Genomic DNA, 22,500 nt, shown 5'->3' with positions numbered 1-22,500 from the left:
CTGACTGAGTGAGAGAGCGAGTGTGAGTGAAACTGTCATTAACATTACATGACCTGATGGTAAAGACTTCCTGCCTGTTAGTGTCATACTGCATTCAAAAATATTCTGACTGGAATGTGTATGAGCATTTATAATTATTAAGAGAGAAAATTCTCATCCCTGTTTGTCTGTCTGTATTTCATTCAGAAACTAATTTTAAGTCAGGAAGCTTTTATTGTAATTTCTACCATTTATAGCTGACACAGTACATAGTGAAATGAGACAACGTTTCTCCAGGAGGTGATGTTGTTTGGCCCAAGTGGCTCCTGTAAGTCTCCCCTGTTGACCTGGGTCTTTTGGCATCTTATGTTAGATCTGTGGTATGTAATTTAGGCTTTAAAATGGATGTTGATCTTAAATTGGATAGCCAAATTAGTGCAGTGGTGAAGTCCAGCTTTTTCACTTAAAGGTGCCTGGCAAAAATAAAAACTTGTGTCCAGGCAACAATTTGAATAAACAACCTTTATTACATCTTGGCTGGATTACTGTAACACACTCTATATTGGTCTTAGCCAGTCTTCTCTGTCTCACCTTCAATTAGTCCAAAATGCCGCTGCACGTCTTTTGAATGGTGCAAGGAAATGTGACCATATAACACCAATTTTGGCCTCACTTCACAGGCTGCCGGTGTATTACAGGGTTCAGTTTAAAGTGCTATTATTTGTTTTAAAATCTTTAAATGGTCAGACCCCGACATAGCTTACAGAACTGCTTCACCCCTACAGTCCTGCCCTTTCACTTAGGTCAGCTGATCAAATGCTTCTTGACACCAAAAGGCCAAAGAGGAAGCTTAGAGGAGACTGTGCCTTCTCTGTTGCTGCTCCTAGGCTATGGAACAACTTGCCTCTGTACATCAGACAGCACCCACCGTTTCCTTGTTTAAAAACCGGTTGAAAACACATTTCTATTCCCTGGTTTTTTATTAGTTCTGAATTATTGCTGTTATTATTTTTTGTTTCTGTTTAATTATTCTATTATCTGTATTTTATAATGTACAGCACTTTATTTATAAAGGACTTTTTAAAACAGCCAAAGCTGAAAACAAAGTATTATTATTATTATCATTATTATTATTATTATGTGTAAAGTGTTTTCTGTGTTTGTTGTCTTTAGGAGTTGTGTAAATTACTCATACACATGCGTCATCCAGAAGTGTACCAGCAGCTAGTAGTGATGCCTCCACGAGGTTTACTTCTTCATGGACCACCCGGTTGTGGGAAAACCCTCCTGGCTGAAGCTGTTGCTGGGGTGAGTGTGTGAATGCTGATGTTCCAAATAATCAGAGCCTTGTGTGACTGGCTTGCGTAATATAGTCAGAAGTTTTGATGAGTGTTGAGGTTAACGGGTCTCATTGACAAACTTTATTTATTTGAAGCTTGTTCACAAGAGGAGTCACACACAAATTCATAAATGATACTTATTAAAGTTGAAAAAAAAAAACATCTGTATGATATGAGAGCATGAAGGTTCTTGTAACTCCACATAGAAGGAGTGTCACTGCATTAATGGCAGATTTCACATCCCACACTGAGTAAACACTCTTTTGCTGTTTAGTAATCAGTTTGCTGATTTGTTTCAGTTCCCTGTAAGCTTTGCCTTTTATGGAGATTTGTGGGTGTGGCTAAATGTATGTAAATCAGCTGTGCTGGAAGCCTGGTCAGATATTTACAGGAGATTTATGGCAGTTATTAACATGTAACTTACTGATACTTTGTAAATCTGGCAGGAATTTTTAGTTTAGTTTGACCTAAGAATAAATTGTAATAACTTGATAAATGAGACCGAATTTAAACATGCTAGTTGTCGATGCTGTATGGGTTAGAGATTGTAGCATTGAGGAAACGGCATGATGGAGGTAACAGAGATGAGGATGTTGAGGTTCTCTTCAGGAGTGACGAGGATGGACATGATTGGGAACGAGCACATCAGAGGGACAGCTCAGGTTGGCTGTTTTGGGGACAAGGTCAGAGAGGCTAGATTGAGATGGTTTGGACATGTACAGAGGAGGGAGATGATTATATTGGTAGAAGGATGTTGGAGATGGAGCTGCCAGGTAAGAGGTCAAGAGGAAGGACAAAGAGGAGATATATGGATGTGTTAAAAGAGGACATGAAGGTAATTGGTTCGAGAGTAGAGGATGCTGAGGATAGAGTTAGGTGGAAACAGATTATTCGCTGTGGTGACCCCTAACAGGAAAAGATGAAAGTAGTTGAAGAAGATAAATGAGACCGAATATTGTTTATTGGCCTACTATTCAACAAAGATTGATGCTTGACTCCTTCCTGTTTTTAAATAGCCATATGTTAGGTATTAAATAGTAACTACTACGTAGCAAATGTAATACAAGTTTATATAAGTGAGTTTGTTGGAGAGGTTTGGCATTGGTGCTTGGTGATCTGTGAGCTTTCTGTGTAGGAAATGGGGTGGACCATATTGAAGGTCTCTGCTCCAGAGCTGATGTCGGGCATTGTGGGGGAATCGGAGCAGAAACTACCTAAGCTGTTTAAGCAAGCTGTGGTAAGTGCACTGTTAAACACATTTAAAAGAATAAACATACACTGAATTATTGTCTTATTAAATGTGGAGTGGACATGTGCTATATACATACATATAATACAGAGGTATTCAACTAAAATTTAAAGAGGTCCAGTAAGAGAAAATTTCTTGAAGCTAAGGTTCGGAAGATCATAATGTCTAACTAGTTAGTGTGATTATATTTAAGTAGCCTAGTAGTTGTATCAACATCTGCAAGCAATCAATACCTGACTGTCAAATCAAATAAATTCAGTACAATTCAAAAACCTTTTGACAATATTTATTGTCACGTAACATAGAACTGAACATATGTATGATTGTAGATATGTATAATGTTCTCTCATTAAATAAATAAAACTTTTTTTCAAAAAGAAAATAAATAAAATGTGAAAATTGTGTATGTTTAAATAAGTGCTTAACTTTCCCTTTTATATCTCAGTGAGAGAACTGAGCTCTAGCTTGGCAGGATGTTAAACCTGGGCTTGAATGGAGTCAGGGCCGTTCTCATACACATGTGGAGGTGCTCATTAGTGACCCTGGAACAGTATTTAGTTTGGATTATGTTCATTGTAGAGAAAGCTGCCTCACAGTTGTATGTAGAGTCAAACAAACATGGTCAGGATGTACAGTATAGGGCTACTTCCCTCAGACCTGGGAAAGCTGTCTCAGGGACGCTGTCTTCAGATTTGAGTGGATATGTTTGTTTAAAACCTGTATGTTTTGTCTCATAATGGCGTTTCACATTGCCACTTTTAATAAGTGCCACGGTTTCTGAACATATGAGACACACTGGCTCCCAGTGGGAAGTGTGAACAGAAATGAGTCTGTCCATTCTGGAGTAAATGTTTTCGCTGTCCACTTTTCTTTTTTTGGAGAGCGTCATTTGTTCTTTATTTCTTTTTCCGTCTCACTCGTCTGTTTCTCTCCCTTTCTCCTTCTCACTCGTCTGTTTCTCTCACTTTCTCCGTCTCACTCGTCTGTTTCTCTCCCTTTCTCCTTCTCACTCGTCTGTTTCTCTCCCTTTCTCCGTCTCACTCGACTGTTTTTCTTCCTTTCTCCGTGTCACTCGTCTGTTTCTCTCCCTTTCTCCGTCTCACTCGTCTGTTTCTCTCCCTTTGTTTTCTACATGTATCGCTATCTTTCTTTCACCTGTAACTTTACTCTAATTCTCTCTCATCTGTCTTGCGCTGTTGAGTCGCAGTGTTTACTTCAGGAATGCACAGATTTGATTGGCTAAGTGGTATCACATGGGATGGTTTAACTCGCATGCAATTGGTCTGTGCGTTTTCACTACCACTATTGTAAAGATTGCAAAAGATGCGCCGGATAAAATAGAAGCGTCTCGTCAAGTTTTAAATCATAACCTTTTGGCTCTAGGTCCGGGTCCGTATTGGACAGCTTCTGGGTCCGGACCCAGACCGCAGTCCGCCTGTTAGTGACCTATGATATAATTTATACCATAATATTTAACACACAGTGTTTTTATCTATAACAGTCATGTTTCTGTTATAGAGCTGTCTGAAATACCCTATTTTGGCCAAATCTGAAAGCAGCTTTGTATATCTCATGTTTCTGTTCAAAAATTCATTCATCTTATGCACACAGAAATCATGGAAACCTAAATGTACCATGCTGGACAAAACCCTAACTCTAACTTAAGAATGTTTAGTGTTAAAGCAATTTTTTAAATTATTTCAAGTTTATTTGTATAGCGCTTTTTACAATGGACATTGTCTCAAAGCAGCTTTACAGAACATAAACATAGAACAAAAGATAAACATAAGGAGTAGTATAAAGAATTAATATAATAAAAATTCAAGATATATACAGATCACAGTGTGTATGTATGTATGTATGTATGTATGTATGTACTGTATGTGTGTATCTATGTATGTATGTATGTATGTATGTATGTATGTATGTATGTATATGTACTGTATTTATCCCCAATGAGCAAGTCTTGGGTGACTCAGGCAGCAGTGGCAAGGAAAAACTCCCTTAAATTGGTAAAGGAAGAAACCTTGAGAGGAACCAGACTCAAAGGGGAACCCATCCTCATATGGGTGACACTGGAGGGTGTGATTACAAATATACAGTCAAACAAATGCTGTATTGGTGTAAGGATCACATGGAGTCCAAGATCTCCTCTTAGTATCACAGAGTCCAACTGGAGCTGGTAGATCTGTAGATGTCTCAGAATTCTCACAGAGTCGGCCTCGTCTCAGTGGAGGTCCAAAATCTTCATCGCACGGAAGACAATCGGAGCTGGTACAATGTCTGGATCCCATGTATTATGTGTATGCCTGACTAAAGAGATGAGTTTTTAATCTGCTTTTGAACTTGGAAAGTGTGTCTGAGCCCCGAACACTATCAGGAAGACTATTCCAGAGCTTGGAAGCTAAATAAGAAAACGCTCTACCACCTTTAGTAGACTTAGATATTCTGGGAACTACCAGAACTCCTGAGTTTTGTGATCTCAGAGAGCGTGAAGGATTGTAACGTGTTAGAAGACTGTTCTAATGTTACCTTCAGAACCATACTCAGGACATCATAAATGCTCCCCAGCTAACAAATGGGATATTAGCGTAGTGACAATACACTGACGTGTCCATTATACATTCCTGCAAACTAGTCGCTTTTCGGCGAAATTCGGCATTTTTTAATCATAATATGTCATTTGTGTGAATCGTGTAGATCCGAAGAGTTTTTGGTTGGGGGGGGGGGGGGGTGTCTTCTTTTAGCTGCATCCGAAACCGCTTACTTCCATCCAATAATTAGGCGAAGTAGTGCTTAGGCGGCGGTTTTGGACGCAGCGTAGTAAACCATCTATCAAGCTGATGCCTCGCGTCTCTACTTCTAATGAATTTTTATGGCGGATGGCAAACCAGCTTTTGGTGCATTCACCGACCACCAACTGGACTGGAATGTGAAGCACTAGTAAGCAGATGACGCCTCATGTCTCAATCATCCTCGCGTTTTTTGACCAATCAGCATTCAGAAGCAAGATAAGGCAATCACCTATTTCGTCCCTCACTTCAAGCCGCAGAGAACAAACAAAAAGCAATAAAGAGACATATTGCTAAACAACGAAAACTGGCACTTGAAAGGCTTGTGGCAGCCAAAAAAACAAAAGAAATAGCAAGATTTGTGTTCATCAATTTATTAAAGTTCCAAGGCACTCAAATTGTACAGAGAAAAATTATTTCCAAGAAATGTTGGTAAAAATAGGTTTAATAAAAGTGCTTTTTTCACTTGAAGCAAATGTTGTCTTTTCCCTTTATGTTCTTGTCAGAGTGCTTCATTTTAAGTTCTTAAAATGAAGGGGGGGGGGGGGGTTTCGAACCTTGTCACCTTTTTCACCTCTTGTGAGTTTGCAGGTATGATTATAAATATTGCAGCATATTGTATAGCTGTTTATTGTGTATGTGACTGTTATTCAACATGAATTGACTTTTTACAGATACTGATCTTGCTCTAAACATACACTATATGTATGTGGACACCGATCATCACATTTGTATGTGGTTTGTCCCCAAAACTTGTCACAAATTGGGGAGCACTGATTTGTCTAGAATTGCGTTAATTTCCCTTTACTTCCACTAAGAGACCCAAACCTGCTCCAGCATGACAATGCCCCTGTGCACAAAGCAATCTCCATGACGACATTGTTAAGGTTGGAGTGGAAGTACAGTGTCCTACTCGGAGCCACTGACCTCGACCCCATTGAAACATTACATGTTTATGATGAACTGGAACACTGACTGCACCCCAGACCCACTCACCCAACATCTGTTTCTGATTTCCCTAAAGATCTTATGGCTAAATGGGCACAAATCCCAAAAGCTTTGCACTAGAGAAAATCTTTTGCAGAGTAGTAAAGATTATTGTAACAGAAAATTGGGATAAATCTGAAATGAGACGTCATGTGTTCCACCTTTGGTCACATAGTGTACACCCAACTTCCCATCATATTTACACTACAGTATATCTGTTATTCAACATTTATTTCCACTTCTCCTCAAAATATATTTGCATATTTGTCTTCCTCCTGTACAGAGCAGTGCTCCCTGTATTCTGTTCATTGATGAGATTGACGCCATCGCCCCAAAGAGAGAGGTGGCCTCCGAGGACATGGAGAGACGAATTGTTGCTCAGTTACTCACCTGCATGGATGGTGAGTGTTTTGAGATAAGCTCATGATTAAAATAAACCCCCTGATTTAATGGTTCAGTTCAAGACATTTGCTGAAATGAGCAGCTTGTATTTTTATAATGCAGGATTTTATGTGTGTGTGTTTGTGTGTGTTAGTGCTAGAGAACGTTCAAATCTGTTTGTTCAGCAGATGTTGATTATTTTTCTGTAACAGCAGCTCTGATAGATGATCTAGCATGGAGAGGTTTGCTCCAAATGTTTAAAAAAAAACAACAACTGTAATATAAAATACAAAAACAAAGAAATAATGAAAAAGTAGGTTTGAAAATCTTTTATAGCTTTTCTGCGTCTCCAGTAATGGCTGAGATCAATGTTACTGCTGAGAATAATCCAGAGCTGCACAGAGAATAAGTTCAAAGACTGAGGAAGTTATGAAGGAAATGTTTAAGCATACAATTTATTAATTTAGTCAGAAATTAATGTAATCTTGTTTTCCCCACTCTTTGGGCCTTTTTACACCTGGTCCTTCATGTGTTTTTTCTGATCCGATAGCTATCTGATTTGTTAAAACTATACCATTTACATTAGGCCACACAAATGCGTCTTGGCGAATCGGATCTTTCTACTCCCGCCCAAAATACAAATATATTTTACCTCATTTCCGGGGTAATTGAAATGGAACACGCTTTGGTGTGTGCGGTTTTCAGAATGCAATCAAAAAGAAGATAAAAAACTTTACGATGGTTATGCTACAAAAAACAGCATTTACTGTTTGCTGCTGTTTGCTGGCGGCTGCAGTGCATTTTAAGCCCCAACGAGACACCTGGGTGAAAGATCACCTGTGAGTGACGTACTTCCGTTTGGGAGGAGTATAGCGCTGACGTATGTGGCTTTAACAACCACATTCATTTACATCTGTCCAGTTTCATCTGAAATGTGTCCCAGACCACCTCCTGAAGCGGTTTGAACGATCGGATTTATATCCGTCTCGAAAACGGCATTTAGGGCATTTAGACCTGGTCTTTTTACAATCGGATAGCTATCTGATCACAGAAAACGCATGAAGTGACCAGGTGTAAAAACCCCCTTTGTTTTTTAAAATACTTAACCCTTAACCCTCAATTGCTCAGTTATACAAAATGAGATAAAAATGTATGTCTCTCTGAATAAGGGCGTCTGTCAAATGCCAAAAATAAATAATATTTTTTTAAAATCTGTGTCTTCCTTTATTCTTATCGCTTTTTGTATTATTGTTTTTAAGGATAAACAAGCTTTTGCTTTTTAACTGTGTGTTTGCTTCGGTCATGTTCTCATCCTCAGACTGTATTTTCCTTCCTCTTTAGACTTGAATTCCTCACACAACTCAGCTCAGGTGTTGGTTATTGGAGCCACCATCCGGCCCGATGCTTTAGATCCAGCGTTGAGAAGGGCAGGACGTTTTGACAGACAAATCTGTCTGGGAATGCCAGACAAAGTAGTGCGTATCAAGTACGTAGCCCTCAGACCTACACTGCAACGACTCCATGTGCTGCACCTCATGCAAAACAATGACCTTTATTTCGTACATCACCTAATAAACAATTTTCCTTTTTCCTCTGCTACAGAATTCTTCGTACTCTTTGTCGGAAGCTGAAGCTGGCAGAAGACGTTGATTTTGCAGAGCTGGCACGGCTCACACCTGGATATGTCGGTGCGGATCTGATGGCACTGCGCCGTGAGGCAACCATGACTGCTGTAAACCGACTCCTGCTGCTGCAGCTCGAAACTGGTATCAAGTGTCAGAACATCGATGATGTCAGGACCAAGTCCCAGGATGTAAGCACGTCCAGTGATGTGGCAGAAGACAGTGGACAGGCTTCAGATCATTTAAGTCCAAAAGTAGGTGTGCTTATATCTGTGCCTAGTATCAAAAGGGGAATTGAATGTTGTGATCTGTATTAACATTCACTAAGAAATGACCTGAAATGAACTCAATTAATAACTGCACTGGAAATATTCTCAGACCTTTAGGTTTTTGTCTGTCCGCCTCCTGGTGGTCTCCAGTGGCTGGATCCCGCGCTCTCATTGCCACGGTCCGGGTTCGATTCAAAGGCAGGGCGCAAATCCAGCCACTAAAAACCTACGCCAAATCTAATATGCGGACCACATGATCCGCTGTGGCGACTCAGAACACGGAGCAGCCATCAACATTTTGTCTGTATTAAACCGTGGTTTTAATGAACTTCACCTGTTGGAGCATCTAAATGGAGAAGATCTGATCTATATTAAAAAAGAAAAACACATGCATGCAAACTGATGTTACTGTGCAGGTCTAGAAGACTTGTGGGCTTCCACACTGGCAGTTTAGTCTGAGGCAGAGCGTGCAGAAATAATTGTTCATGTGGAAGCAGTCATGTGGCTTGGTGAGATTACTCGTACTCGGGCCTGTTAAGGAAATAAAGTAATCGTGTGTTTCGTCATTAGTTTCCATAGAACATGGGACACAGAAGAGGTGAGGTGCCTTACTGTGTTCTTCATGCATGTTTCTGATGATGTAAGATGAACACAAACATAGCAGGGGGAACAAATGCTCTCATATTCCTACTGTCTAGTGCTTCAGTATCTCCTTACAGACATCACCAAGTGACCGACGAAGCTATGATTCTTTTGACAAGCAACAAATCAAATGGGAATTTTCTGTTTTCTGCAAATTCAGTAAATTGAAAATTTAAATGATTCTCATGCATCACTTGTATTCAAGTTTTTGTTCCTGTTTGTGATTTGTGTCACACATTGAACAGTGTTTAGAAAAATGTCAAGACACTTCAAATTAATAGGCAGGATTCCAGCCAGCTTAATTGCTGATTTATAAATTAGGTCACAAGTCAGAAAGTTCATACTAGGTTGAAGTGAGAATTGCAGAATGCTGAAGGCATATTATGTATAAGTGAAATAATTTATACACACAAGGAAGTGGGTGAACGGAAGAGGTAGTGCCTCTTTTATGCTGTGAAAGCCATTTGTTTTTCTCTTCACCAGCAGGGGGAGCTAGAACAACTGCTGTCTCTGCTGAGAAACAGCGAATCTCTGAGTGAGGAACAGCTTGCTGATCTCTGCATCAACATGGATGACTTCAGGGAGGCTTTGGCACGGGTCCAACCATTTGCCAAGCGTGAAGGTTTCACCACTGTGCCTGATGTCACCCGGGATGATGTCGGTGCACTGCAGGACATTTGGGAGGAACTCACCATGGCCATCTTGGTAGGATTGGCACACAGTTTAGTAATGTTCAGAAATCTATTAGATCATAACATGAGATTTAAAAAAAAACACTGATAAAACACTAATTTTAGTTTTGGTTTTTATTTATGTATCTTTTTTCCCCCCATTCATTATGAACTTTCTATTTGTTTAAAGGGAGTGACTTCCATACTGACTTCTAAAACAGGGCAATTTAAAGAGCAGCTGTGACCTGAATTTCAGATCTCTGTGCTCAGTACAGTTCAGTTTGTTTGGTGTAGATCATTGTCACAAGCCGTCTGAACAAAATCTGAATTTAGATCTCGATATCTAAGGAGCAAGCCGGAGGTGACGGCGTCATGGGAAAAAACTCCCTGATAATAAGAAAAAAAGAGGAAGAAACTGAGACACAAGACCAACAGAGACTCAAAAGGGAATCTGTTTTGTTCTGTGTGACTACAAAGCTGGAGAATTACAGTACATGTTAATGCAAAAAGTACTGAATGTACAAAGATACTAGGAATATCTTCTGATACAGTTGTTTATTAGACGTCTATTATCTTTTATCCTTTAACTCACTGTATACTCAGGCTTGACCTCTATTACCCTCAAAAGTCTCAGTTTGTCTCAGTTGTATGATGGAGTTGCATACATGGTATCTGACTTTAATTACATGAGCACATGGACTTGATACAGTGACTTAGCTGCTGGTGTTTGTGTGAGTTTTAAGAATTTCTTTCTGCCAGGACATGTCATGTTCCTAACTAGTTGACAAGCTACCAAAGCCTCACATTGCTAGTGTGTGAATGTCATTGTTTAGGTCATGTACTGCGAATACATAATGTGAAGATCCTTTATTAACCCGTATGTTTAGAGTTGAAGTGTTTTATAAAGCTGCAGTGTTTTGTAGAAGATTTTAAAAGATTTGAGATTAGAATGTGTGTGTGTGTGCGTGTGCGTGTGTGTGTGTGTGTTCAGGCTCCTGTACGTTTTCCAGAGCAGTTCGAAGCTATGGGATTGAGTGCCTCTGCCGGAGTGCTGCTCGCTGGACCTCCAGGCTGTGGAAAGACTCTTCTTGCCAAAGTATACCGACGTTTCCTCTCTAGATTTGCTCTTTTTCTGTATCTATCAGTTGTTATTTATTCATAGTGATTGATTTTATTTCAAAGCCACCATCAGTTCTACAACTTCATTGAGAATTAGAAATCCACAAAACATCGATTTGGCTGAAGTCTCTAAAAGATAGACAGTAAATGTGTGTTTCTGCTAGAAACATTGTCTCTAAGCAGGGTTTGTAAATTAGCAGCCTTACAGCTTAAACACTAACCTTCTCTGTTTATTATTACAGGCTGTTGCCAACGAGTCCGGCTTAAATTTTATATCAGTCAAGGGCCCCGAGCTACTGAACATGGTGAGTTCCACAGGCGCTCACGTGCCATACATTCTAGTTTAAAGTCCCAGGAGTTCAAAATCATGCTTTTTAAATGAATCATAATGCTTTCAGAATGCTGGTTATTTGTTAGAAGGCATGTATTGTCATGTAAAATGGTCATTTTCTTGATACTGAGGTATATAAGTGCTTTGTAGAGAGCTATAAGCTCAGGTAATGTTAGATGAGTGCTTTAACTCTCTTTATTTGAATATATTGTCTTCTGGTAAAAAATGTTCCTCAAACCCATCTCTGTATTCAACTCTTACTGTCGCAGATGCTCTTGTCTACAGTGCAGAAGTCACATTTCAAATAACTTTATCTACCCTCCTCTTGTGTGAGTCTCAAACAGTGGTGGTAGGTGGGCTCTGGAATTGCCAGTAAATAAAACTGATTTCATCTTTGCTTTAGCTTCCCATTACTCCTTTGATTTTCTCGTGCTAACAGAGACCTGGATATCTCCACAGAACACTGCTACATCAGCTGCTTTATCCTCTGCCTATGCTTTCTCTCACTCACCACAAAAAATAAGCAGGGGTGGTGGTTATTGTCAAGGAGATGGTGTTTTACACTTCTCCTCTTGTCTCATTTAACCATCTCCTCTTTTGAATTCCATGCCATTTGAGTCACCTCTCCAATCAACCTTGTTATCATTGTTGTCTACTGCCCTCCTGGTCCCCTAGGAGACTTCCTGGAAGAAATGGACACATTTCCCCCCTAACTCTTCTGGACTCCTTTGTCCTTACACTCAACAGCTACATCCCCACACACAAAGGAAGCAGTGTCCTGGACCTGGATTTCACCCGTCTTCCCCCAGCTACAGACATGACTGCTACCCCACTACACCTCACCGATCATCACCTTCTATCCTTCACCATCACTACCTACCTAAAACTATCCTACCTAAAACTGCCCCCTCGCTCTTACCTGCCACAACTTCCACTCTGTCTCCCCTTCCTCTGTAGCTTCTGGCACATTTTTGTTTCTCTTCCTGATCCTGAGTCTTTTTCCTCACTACTCTTGGATTCAGCTACAGATAATTTCCTCTCCTCTCTTTCCTCAACCATGGACTTTCTCTGCACTTTGTTCACTAACGTTTTATCGAGCACATTTTGTATCGCTATCGATTACGTGTCTATCGCGATACATATTTTTATCGTTTTATTTCCTCGTGTCAGGTGTTATGTATAAATAAAATTGTACAGTTTCTTAATTTTTCTTGAATCAAATTCTTCTGCAGTATGTTGGTGAAAGTGAACGGGCAGTTCGCCAGGTGTTCCAGAGAGCACAAAACGCTGCCCCCTGTGTCATCTTTTTTGACGAGATTGATGCCCTTTGCCCCAGACGTTCTGGCCATGAGGTAATTACGCAATATAACTCTCACTATTTGGTGTGAAAGATTTATCAGGTTTAAGAGAACTGCTTTTATACATGTAGGTTAATATTAGAAGTAGTGTTTTAGTCTCTGAAGAATAGAGCTTGGTTTTGCATTTCCTTATATTTATCTCTAAATACATCAAACAACTTAGAACAATGCACCGTTTGTTGAACCCATCCATTGCCTGGGTGTGTCCTGTTAGGTTGATTGTTTATCTCTGTAATATCTCTAAAAGTCCACTCTCGGGATGAGCTCTGGGTTTTGATTGTGAAGACTGCATTTGTTGTTAAAAAGGATACGGCACCATGAAGACCACGACAAGCTGTCAAGGTAGAAGACCAAGGCATTTTGAAGAAAAACAGCCATTGCACAAGCTTTGGGCATAACCAATACAACAGGTTGGAAATCAAACAAGAGGAGATGATTAGAAACATTGTGCGAGATTGTAAAGTAAAACCCAGAAACAACAATGATGTCACTAACAACTTACAATATCACAACCCACCGTTCTATAAAGACTTCAAGAGCAGAAATATAAAGACCACAGCACACATCAGTAATAAGAATCAGAAGACCAGATTGGAATTCACAAAGAAATACAGAGCCTCTACAAACTGATGTAAAGTATGGAGAGAAAAAGGGTTTGCTCATGATCCAAAAGAACATCTCATCAGTCAAGTGTCATGGCTTGAGCTCACATGGCTGCTGCTGGTAATTAATGATTATTAATCATTATCGATTGCAGTAGAATGAATTCAGAAATCTTACAGAAACATTGTCTGTCAGTTTACAGTGAATTGTGTGGATTTTAACCTGTTGGTCATCATTTCACATCCTGAAGAGGAGACTGAAAGTAGAGACCCCCTGAAACATCTTGCTGGCTTGATGCAATTATTGCCATTGGGAAAAAACACAAATATTAAGTGTTACTTTCTTTAATAGGTCATTTACTTTTGCTCACCCAAAGGTGCCATGTTTTAATTTAAACACATTTAGATATAAAAATTAGGAAATTAATGTAGAAATGTTTTATGGTCTTAAATTCATCTTGTCCCTAAAATCCAAATCCCTAATAGTGTATTTGAGAAACAAAAGAACGGACCTTTGTGTTCCGATACTTTTGGAGGGGACAGTATGTGTTATCACAGCCATTTGTGGCCATACGTTCTCTCTCCTGTCAATAACAGCAACAACAGACAAAAGTGGCTGCCTGTGAGCTTGTGGAAGTGGAAGAGGGCAGTTCATTCTTTCCTCCATCTGTTACACTGTCCAGTGACTGAGAATAAGCAGCAAAGATGTTCAGCGGTTTGCTGGCTTCATGTGTCTCGAGGAAGCATGTGTTAACATCCAGTCTTTCCCAGCTGGTAGCTGTTGTGTGATAGGGGAGAGCTGGCAGGTGGGTGGGGATTGGTAGGTGACCCGTTTGGGGAGAAAATATGAAGAAAATGGGAGAGGGAGAAGTGGCAAGAAGTGAGTGACTGTGGCTGGTATGTTGCAGTGTTTACATCTGCATTCAGCCACGTGCAAATGTCCAGATATTCACGTCAGCCCACAGCATTTGCCTGAGCTGACCCAGCAATGCCCTTGCTTAAATACCTTCTCTCAGCTATCAAACAGTGCATCAATAAAGGTTTATTTCACATCATGTCTTAGTCTAACAGTCTTCAGTGTCTTTCGGCTCAGACGAGGGTTAAAACAATGGGAGCTGTTTAAGTTGAGGAAGCAGGATAGGATTAACCCTGATTGGTCAGGCACTGTGCCAGGTACACACACAATATGAAGCAACTTTTGAGGTGATAAAACTATTTTTTTTACACAGGGTTGATGAGTAGCTAGCTAGACACATTCTTTGTGTCTTCTTTAACTTAATAAGAAACGTTCTTCATGTGTTCTTATGGAAATCTTTCCTACATTACTGTATAGCTCACATTTACAGTATAATCTTCACTTCTGTTGATAGAATTAAATACATGTACTGAGTGATTGAAAATGCCACAGCTGATGTGAACAGCAGATTGTGTTTGGTTTGTGTGTTCAGTCAGGAGCCAGTGTACGTGTGGTAAACCAGTTGCTGACCGAGATGGATGGGTTGAAGAAGCGTCGCCAAGTTTTTATCATGGCTGCCACCAACCGGCCAGGTAAAAAGAGCCAGCAAAGCATTTCATGCATGTTTATGTCTTTTCTAACATTTATCTGATGACTTTATTTGATCTGGGTCAGATATCATAGATCCAGAAGTCATTCGACCGGGCCGCTTGGACAAAGTGTTGTATGTCGGTTTCCCTCCAGCAGAAGACAGGCACGCAATATTGCTCGCTATTACCAAGGTGAATTTATTTGTTTTAACACGATAGCTGTATTAATCTGATTGTATAGACCAGTAACAGGAACTGAATTGAAAGTAAATTGTTAATAATCCATGGAATTGTCACAGGGAGGAACTAAACCTCGCCTGGACTTGGATGTGAGCTTGAGGGAAATTGCACATGACCAGCGCTGCGACGGTTTCACGTGAGTATTAGACAACAGTAAAGAATAAAGCTAAATGTGTGATAGAACAAAATAGGTAGTTTATTATATATTACTTTTGAATGTAAAACATTTCATGCTTTTGTATGCAAAGAACTTTATTTGCATGCTAGATGTTTTTATTGTCGCTATTCAGTTTTTTGCTAAGGGTGATGACTTTGTTTTATTGAGATTGACTGGAATTTGCAGATGTGATGTTAGTTTCAGTGGAGTTATTAAGTTTATCTTATTAAAGCCTCTCTCTCTCTCTCTCTCTTTCTCTCTCTCTCTCTTTCTCTCTCTCTCTCTCTCTCTCTCTCTCTCTCTCTCTCTCTTTCTCTCTCTCTCAATCTCTCTCTAGTGGGGCAGACTTGTCAGCACTGGTGAGAGCGGCTTCGGTTGAGGCATTAAATGCCCATCTCCATATACCACATGCAGGTAAACACACCAGCATGCCACACATTTACGGTTGCCACATTCATTAAGTAAAAATAAGGAACAGCTCCAACAAACGGTTATTTATTTTATTTATTTACTAATTATTAAACTTTTCTAGATGTCTTCTTGCTCCTATGGATTTAGAGTTGTATTATTTCAACAATAGATCCCAGTTTTAGTTTCTGATATCTACATCTGGTACATTGTATTAAATGATTTAAAGCATGGCACCTTTGGGGGCAACCACCCAGTTCTTAGGTGTGCAGGAGTATTTTAAATGGAATAGCCTTAAGATAAGCATTTGGTCACATATCCCTTGCTTACAGTAACCGCATTCAGAACTTTTCTGGCTAAATTACAGCATTTGGCAGGCAACCTTATCTAGAGTGACTTGTGTTTGTCTCATTTGTACAGCCGAGCAGTTGAGGGTTAAGGGTCTTCTTTAAGGGCCCAGCAGTAACTGCGTGGCAGTGCTGGGATTTACAGTCTCAACCAGTTTAATCAGTCATTCAACAGCTTCAACACCAAGCTACACACTGCCCTCACAGCAATTTAATTGTTTGTCAATTCTAACCTGGCCTTGTGATCCTTCCTACTGATGAGTAAACGTCTTTGAACGGTTGATTTTGATGCTTTCACCTCTGACCTGTGGGAGTTTCTGTTGTCACTGCCTGTTGTTTTTGGGTTTTTCTTCATGTCTCTCCCAAGGGTTGTCATCAACTGCTGTTGTTTTCCTTGGCCAGCTTGAGGTTTCTTTTCTCAGCCTCCACAGACAGCTCTCTGGTCTTCATGTTGGTTTAAACCCAGGGCTCAATTCTGTAGTAGACATTCAGAGCTATTAACAGGCATTCTGAATGGACCTCAGCAAGAAACACCTGTCACATGCTGCAATATTCTTCATGGCTTAAAAAATGGGTGTGTTGAAACAAAGGTCTCATGTTCTAAGCTGTTTAACACATAACGATGTAGATAGCAGGATATTAAAGGTGAAATTCTGGTCTGTCGTCTCATGTTCATCTTTTCATCTCAGTCCCAAATGTCTGTCAGTAAAAAAGGAAACATTTGCACTGAACTGAAGAAAGTCCCTAACACACTAGTTATTCCTATTTGTATTATTTGCTTTTTTAAATCAGTTAATGATAAACAGAAAATGCCTCATCAATCGTCAGTCACATTTTTAAGTGTGATTTAGTCTCTGTATCCAGAGACGGTGAGCACAGTGCATGCCTGTATTCTCTTCCCCATACCACTGACTTTCAGCTTCTCCTCTTTCTCTTGTGAAGTGTGTGTGTGTAATGATGTGATAATCATTCTTAACATTGTTTTCAATATGAAACAATCCTGTATCATCACGGAACACACACAAACAGCCTGTCGGTGTATAAAATGTTATTGCTTACTGTAATGCTGAGCTTCATAGTATTGAAATACATTTACAGCATTTGGCAGACGCCCTTATCCAGAGTGACTTACATTATCTCACTTTTGTAAAACTGAGCAATTGAGGGTTAAGGGCCTTGTTCAGGGGCCCAACAGTGGCAGCTTGGTGGACCTGGGATTGAAGTCACAACCTTCCGATTGGTAGCCCAACACCTTAACAACTAGGCTACCACATGTCTTTTTTGCCTTCCTCTTGACCTCTTACCTGGCAGCTCCATCTCCAACATCCTTGTACCAATGTAACCATCTCCCTCCTCTGTACATGTCCAAACCATCTCAATCTAGTCTCTGTGACCTTGTCCCCAAAACAGCCAACCTGAGCTGTCCCACTGATGTGCTCGTTCCTAATCATGTCCTTCCTCGTCACTCCTGAAGAGAACCTCAACATCCTCATCTCTGTTACCTCCATCTTTGCCTCATGTCTTTTCCTCACTGCTACAGTCTCTAACCCATACAGCAGAGCTGGTCTACTGTCTTGTACACCTTTCCTTTGATTCTTGCTGACACTCTTCTGTCACACACAACACTCCTGACACTTTTCTCCATCCACTCCAACCCGCCTGCACTCGTTTATATGCAAGATTGTATATCATAAAAATGCCTTTGAGATGTAGTACATTATAGTACATTTGTGTCTTGTTGCCCAAACATAAGTTAGTTGCGTGGATCAGCTTTGCGCTCAGGACTTTATCAGTGAACATGTGAAGACTTTAGCAGGAAGAAACTAGTGTTAAGTCTGTAATGAACTCAGAAATTAGGTCCTCAGGAGCTCTTGGTTGCACAATTCACTCAACTACAAACTGTTGTAGAAAGGACATTATTTACATTTACATTATTTTCTCTCCAGTGTCACCCAAATGATGATGTCTGGTTCCTCTCAAGGTTTCTTCCTCATATTATCTCAGGGAGGTTTTCCTCACCACCTTCACCTCAGGCTTGCTCATTAGGGGTCGATGTTATATATAAATAGTAACTTAATTTTAAACTTTACCTTTTTTATTCTGCTTCTATTCTTCTGTAAAGCTGCTGCTTTGAGACAATGTCTATTGTTAAAAGCGTTATATAGATAAATTGAAATTAAAGTGAATTTTAATTGAATTTAATGGAATCTGCTCTGACCACCCCGTCTTTGGAGCCTTTTGCATGTGGTGCTATTTAAATGTTACATTTCCAATCTATTTTTTGTGCACAGAAATGCCAATAATTCCTTTGTATTTACAAATGGTCACACTTGAATGTAAATGCGTTAATCGGGTCCATGTGGTCCACTTTTTGCCATTGTTCCTTTGACACAGGGCACACATTCTCCTCCGGGTCTGTTAAAGACATTAGAGTCAGCCGGCAGGATTTTGAGGAGGCTTTTAAGAAGCTGCGGCCGTCCGTCTCCAAAAAGGTGAGTGCACTAAACGCAAGAGTGCCGGAGACAATAATACTGTTATGTAGATGTCTGAAAATACACTGTTTATTCTCCCGGATAAATAAGTCAAGAAAAGTGAGCGAGGAAACAGTCCATACCTTGAGCAGCTTTTATAGTGTCTGCAGTTTAGTCTGTTTGTTTAGATGTTTATCCAAAACAAGTGCAGTTCTGTAACCCAGCATCAAGTCAGAAGAGCTAATGATTCCCCTAAGAGCTCTATTAGCTTCAAAACCCGTGGCCTTTTGGGATGTAAGCAGGTGCATGTGTGTGTTCTTGTAACTCATGATGCTTGTCGAGTGCTTCAGTGAACCAGTTTGTCCAGTTACCAGGTGAATAAGTTGCCAAGACATTTTCTCTTCTAGACAAATTTCCCACTCTTCCGTCGCCAGATGAGTGTCGTATAGTGAGATTTTTTATTATTATTATTAAACGTAGCTGCTATTTATACACTGTTTGCATTGGTGTAGCAAAGTCAGCTCTGGCTCCTGGTTTGTGGTTGCAGAAATAAACAGGTCTGTGCTACGTGGAATTTGTGCAGCAAATGATCTTTTCAGGCATTGCATCATTTCTCATTCCTCTGTTAGAAAAGCAAATAATAATCAGTCTCACCCTCTGGGCATTTGATGTCACTGAGGCTTATCTAGAATTATTATGTGGTTTTCAATTACAGAAGAAGCCAGAAGTTGAAGTATTTGATTCCGTTTTGCTTTTTCCATACAGGACCGGCTCATGTACAACAAACTGCGTGAATCTCTCACCGGGCAGTAGCCGAGTTTTCCTGTTAAAATAAAAAAATTTTGGTGTTCACGAGCTTGGAAGTGTGTCTGTGTGTCTGTAAATACACACACTGAAAAACCTCAGTCATCATTTATCTCCTAAATTATTTAATGACATGAAGGACATTTTTTAATCTGGTTTAATAAATTCACACAAATGCAGCAAACCATAACAACAAAGCAGGAATGAAATTAAACATGGCCATATGTTATCAACCCACACAGAGATTTCAATGACTGAAAGTCTTTTCCAGCACGGACTCTAATACTGATACAGGAAATCATTTCTCCAGCAGAATCGTCCCTGTAGTCACACAGCTGTACAGATGTTTCACTTTAGCTTAGCATGTTTGATGTATTCACTATGGACCCATAGAGAATTAAGGTCTCAATTTAAAGAAAGACGCATGCAGAACTTTCAAGATGTTTGGTGTAGAGAATTGGTTGAGCAGCCTTCAGCGAGTGCTGCTATTTCTTATTACAGCACTGGGACGTTTCACTGTCCACCACTCTGCCTGTAAATTTTCCCTTCCTAGTTACTACAGTAGAGTTAGACACGGAAAACAAAAAGAAACTACATACAGTTTCTCTCGTCTTAAGCAGCAGAAAAGACAATTTTCATCAAATGACCAATTTGACTCACTTGCAGGCTTATAATCTGTGGATCCAAAAGGAAAAGTAACAATTATAGATGCTAGGAATAGAAATGGTATTTTATACAAGTTATGACCTTACTGCAATAACCAGGTTTGTCAAAAGTACAAAAACATCTGCTTATTTTTCCATTATATCTTACAGTGACATTAAATGGTTATCCTGTTCTGAAAAATAAAACCACCAAGAACCAATCCACATCTCTCACTATTTAAAGTCTTTTCCTGAGGTGAATCCACTAATGCAAGATACCAAAAAAGCACACAAAGTTTATCCATCAGCCAGTGCCTTGTAGCGCTGTGGGCAGGTTCGAGCAACCACAGTAACAAACAGCCATGACAATACAAACAAGCAAGTCCTCATTTCTGCTCATTTATTCTTTGGTTGTACACGTTATAAATGTGTTGTTTTACTGGGGTTAGTGGCTGATGACATTCAAGCTGAAATTCAGCTTTAAGACGTGCAGGTAAACAATGAAGCAAAGTTGCCGTAGCAACTATTATATCAAAATAAAAAGTATACTAAGAAACAGTGATCTGAATATTTGTGGTCTGTCACAACAAACATGATGCATATCTCCAAATAAAATACAGTTACAGTCATATTGACATTTAATATGACTTTAGTGTGGTGGTATTACTCCTAATCTAGAAGATTCCCGCACTTATTGTGCAAACGGATTAGCTAATGATGCACCGAATACTGCCTGAGTAAATAAGACACGCCCCTCTCAATATCATACAAGTGATAGGAGATGAGAAAATCCTTCACGAGTTATTAAGAAAATGAACAGTATAATGATTAAACATGCTGTAACATAAAATAGGCAATGAGAGATGGAGAAAAAGAAAATGTACAACGAATAATAAAACAATGTGTTTAAAATAGAAAATTTTTTAAGAAGGTTTCTCTCTAATCAAGATTTGTATTCAGGTATATTTTAACAAATTATTGACAGATAAACTGTTTAGAACGGTGTCGTTTTTGGGACTCTACAGATGTAAACATTCACAAACAAACAAAAAATCAATGTGGATCAGGTAGCAGTGCAGATACTGAAGAGGATGCTCTCCATAACTCCAGCACCAAATTACGAGACAAACTCTGGACCCAGCATGTATTACTCACACTGTCACTGTACTCAAAAACAAACAGCCAATATCATGTTATGGAATATCTAGAAATTTAATACTAAAAAGAAATGTAGTAATTAAACTATTTATTTATTAAACATAATTGCTGCAACTAGTTTGACACCTTGAATAACTAGATCAAGTTGGAACAGAACTGTATATGAAGGTGTATCCTGGTGTAGAGCCATCAATAACCTCATGACAGGTCAAAAGGAAGTTCAATTTAAACATGTATAAACTAATGAAAAAACACAGCCAAGATACGGTATTAATATCTGGTACAGAGCCATGATCACATTTTATCAGTAGAGGGATTGCCCTAAAATCATATTAAAACACAAACTATTGGCTAATAACAAACAAAAACACAAACAAAATTGTTCTATACATATAGAGACTGAAAATGGTATGGTGGCTTAGTGGTTAGTACGTTCGCCTCACACCTCCAGGGTTGGGGGTTCGATTCCCGCCTCCACCTTGTGTGTGTGGAGTTTGCATGTTCTCCCCGTGCCTCGGGGGTTTCCTCCGGGTACTCCGGTTTCCTCCCCCGGTCCAAAGACATGCATGGTAGGTTGATTGGCATCTCTGGAAAATTGTCCGTAGTGTGTGATTGCGTGAGTGAATGAGAGTGTGTGTGTGTGCCCTGCGATGGGTTGGCACTCCGTCCAGGGTGTATCCTGCCTTGATGCCCGATGACTCCTGAGATTCCCGTGACCCGAGGTAGTTCGGATAAGTGGTAGAAAATGAATGAACAAATGAATGAACTTCTAATTAAATCTTTATATTAACCCTCCTTCACCTTGGGTTTTTTCCATATACTTGCATAAAAAATGACATGGATTGTTCCAAATAATGCACTTTACAGGTAACATTAATTATATCTATTTTTGTTGAATTATGTGTTCATAAAATAATCGTATAACACCTGTCTTCCTCCCTGGTCAATTTGTACATTTAGTGGGGCAATGGGTCACACTCTTGCCCGTGACAGCGCAATGAATATACATATAGACACACACACATAAAATGTCCAACAACACACGCACCCAAACACACACACACAGACACACACAAGCATTTAGCATTGCAGTTCATTGGGCCTCCAGAATAAACAAAAGCTACACCTATGTAAATATTTCATGTTCGTGATATGCCTTAAATCTGATCTACCAACAAGCCACACACACACACACACACGTTGTGTTTTCATATTCAAATCATATTTGTTTCCTCTCTCTTTTACCTGTCAACAACTGTTTGTTTGTAACGGGACTTTTTAAATATTTTTCTTCTCTTCTGCACAAATCTTTCCTTCATTGTCATGGATTTAAAAACAGGTTGCTGGAACGTTTAGGCTGTTTTGGTGTGACGCTTTATAAATC

At 39.6% G+C, this 22,500-nt stretch overlaps 1 protein-coding gene across 5 annotated transcripts in view; it reads left to right on the top strand.

The window, feature by feature from the left end:
* Positions 1–19,366, top strand: part of LOC132841838 (nuclear valosin-containing protein-like) — a 36,225-nt gene extending 16,859 nt beyond the window's left edge. For 4 of the 5 annotated variants that reach the window (XM_060864405.1, XM_060864402.1, XM_060864404.1 and 1 more), the window contains 14 exons: positions 1,153–1,287; positions 2,455–2,556; positions 6,631–6,748; positions 8,070–8,214; positions 8,331–8,604; positions 9,745–9,966; positions 10,924–11,028; positions 11,294–11,356; positions 12,615–12,734; positions 14,791–14,890; positions 14,973–15,079; positions 15,187–15,263; positions 15,622–15,698; positions 18,434–18,970. In XM_060864405.1, the coding sequence (XP_060720388.1) occupies positions 1,153–1,287; positions 2,455–2,556; positions 6,631–6,748; positions 8,070–8,214; positions 8,331–8,604; positions 9,745–9,966; positions 10,924–11,028; positions 11,294–11,356; positions 12,615–12,734; positions 14,791–14,890; positions 14,973–15,079; positions 15,187–15,263; positions 15,622–15,698; positions 18,434–18,729 (1,941 nt within the window). In that variant the 3' untranslated portion in view covers positions 18,730–18,970. Of the gene's footprint in view, positions 1–1,152; positions 1,288–2,454; positions 2,557–6,630; positions 6,749–8,069; positions 8,215–8,330; positions 8,605–9,744; positions 9,967–10,923; positions 11,029–11,293; positions 11,357–12,614; positions 12,735–14,790; positions 14,891–14,972; positions 15,080–15,186; positions 15,264–15,621; positions 15,699–18,433; positions 18,971–19,275 lie in introns of those variants that run through there. The other variant, XM_060864406.1, reaches the window with a different exon arrangement.
* Positions 19,367–22,500: the final 3,134 nt, after the last annotated feature.

The sequence above is a fragment of the Tachysurus vachellii genome, chromosome 2 (genome assembly GCF_030014155.1).
Source record: "Tachysurus vachellii isolate PV-2020 chromosome 2, HZAU_Pvac_v1, whole genome shotgun sequence".
Classification (NCBI taxonomy): domain Eukaryota; kingdom Metazoa; phylum Chordata; class Actinopteri; order Siluriformes; family Bagridae; genus Tachysurus; species Tachysurus vachellii.
This window is presented reverse-complemented; position numbering and strand designations above follow the sequence as displayed.